A 1,356-nucleotide genomic window follows, 5' to 3' on the forward strand; every position below is an offset into this window, starting at 1 on the left:
CACCAGGACTGGGATTGGGACTGGGGTTGGGACTGGCACTGGAACCAGCACTGGGACTGGAATTGGGACTGGAATTGGGACTGGGTCTGGACTGGGACAGGGACCAAGACTGGGGCTAGTATTGGAACTGGGACCAGCACTGGGATTGGGGCTGATACCAAGACTGGGACCAGCGCTGGGACTGGGACTGGGGCTGACACCGGGACTGGGGCTAACACCAAGACTGGGACCAGCACCGGGATCACCATCAGGGTCACCTTAGTGCCCTGGGTGACCTCTGGACACCTGGGTCCCTCCAGGATGCGGGTGGCCCCAGTTGCCCTGCTGGCCCTGGCCTGGGTGGCCCTGGTGGGTGCTGGGACACCGGTGACGGGACGGGTGGCCCAACTGGTGACCGACTTCGGGTTGCGGCTCTTCCGGGAGGCAGTGGGACGCCGAGGGGACACCAATGCCATCTTTGCACCCCAAGGGGCCACCGCCGTCCTGGTGGCCCTCCAGTTGGCCACCGCCGGGCATGGCCGTCGCCAGCTCGATGTCGCCATGGGCTTCAGCATCAATGGTGAGGGTCACTGGGGTCCTTGTCCCCATGGCAGGGAGGGGTCGTGGGGGCTCTGTCTTCATGGGGGACACCAGGGGGTCCCTGTCCCCATGGTGGGGTGGGATGTTGGGTCCCCATCCTCATGGGGGACACCCCAAGGTCCTAGTCTCCACGGTGGGATGAGTTGTGGGGTCCACATCCCCACACCAGGTCCCCCATGTGTGTCCCCATCCCCATGCCTGCTCTCCCATGGGCGTTCCTGTCCCCACACTGGGTCTCCCCTGGGTGTCCCCACCCCGGGTCACCCACGGATACCCCCAGCCCCATGGCGTGACTCTGTTTCCCCCACCCCACAGATCCAGGGATGGCGGCGGAGCTGCGGGCGCTGCGCCAGGAGTTGAGGGGACCCAGTCACCTCCTGGCCGTGGCCGAGGGACTTTTTGTGGGGCGGGGGCTGGCGCTGACCCCCGGCTTCGTCCCCCGCTTCATCCGCACCCTTGGCCCCCGGCGCCTGGTCAGGGTCGACTTCCAACGCGGGGAGGGTGCTCGTGCCCTCCTCGATGCCTGGGTGCGGGAGCAGACACAGGGTGAGGACCTTGGGGGCCTGGGGGGGGGGGCCGGACCCCTGGGTCCCTTGGGAATGGGTGCTGGGAGTCCTGGGTCCTTGGTGGAGGGGATGGATGGGTGCTTGGACACCTGGGTCCCTGGTGCAGAGGATGGATGGGTGCTGAGAGTCCTGGGTCGCTTGGGAACAGGTGCTTGGATGCCTGGGTCCCTTGGGAATGGGGGTGATGGGTGCTCGGACCCCTGGGTCTCTT

General features: G+C 66.8%; 1 protein-coding gene across 1 annotated transcript; it reads left to right on the forward strand.

Annotated features, from left to right (window-relative positions):
* Positions 1 to 300: 300 nt before the first annotated feature.
* On the forward strand, positions 301 to 1,145 carry LOC104834304 (plasminogen activator inhibitor 1-like; the record flags this gene model as incomplete). Its single annotated transcript, XM_010571493.1, has 2 exons — positions 301 to 559; positions 895 to 1,145. Coding segments are annotated over exons 1-2 (510 nt in total), but the record flags the coding sequence as incomplete, so codon positions are not given.
* Between the last annotated feature and the right edge of the window lie 211 nt (positions 1,146 to 1,356).

This window comes from Haliaeetus leucocephalus, unplaced genomic scaffold, assembly GCF_000737465.1.
Source record: "Haliaeetus leucocephalus isolate CR32 unplaced genomic scaffold, Haliaeetus_leucocephalus-4.0 Scaffold333, whole genome shotgun sequence".
NCBI lineage: Eukaryota > Metazoa > Chordata > Aves > Accipitriformes > Accipitridae > Haliaeetus > Haliaeetus leucocephalus.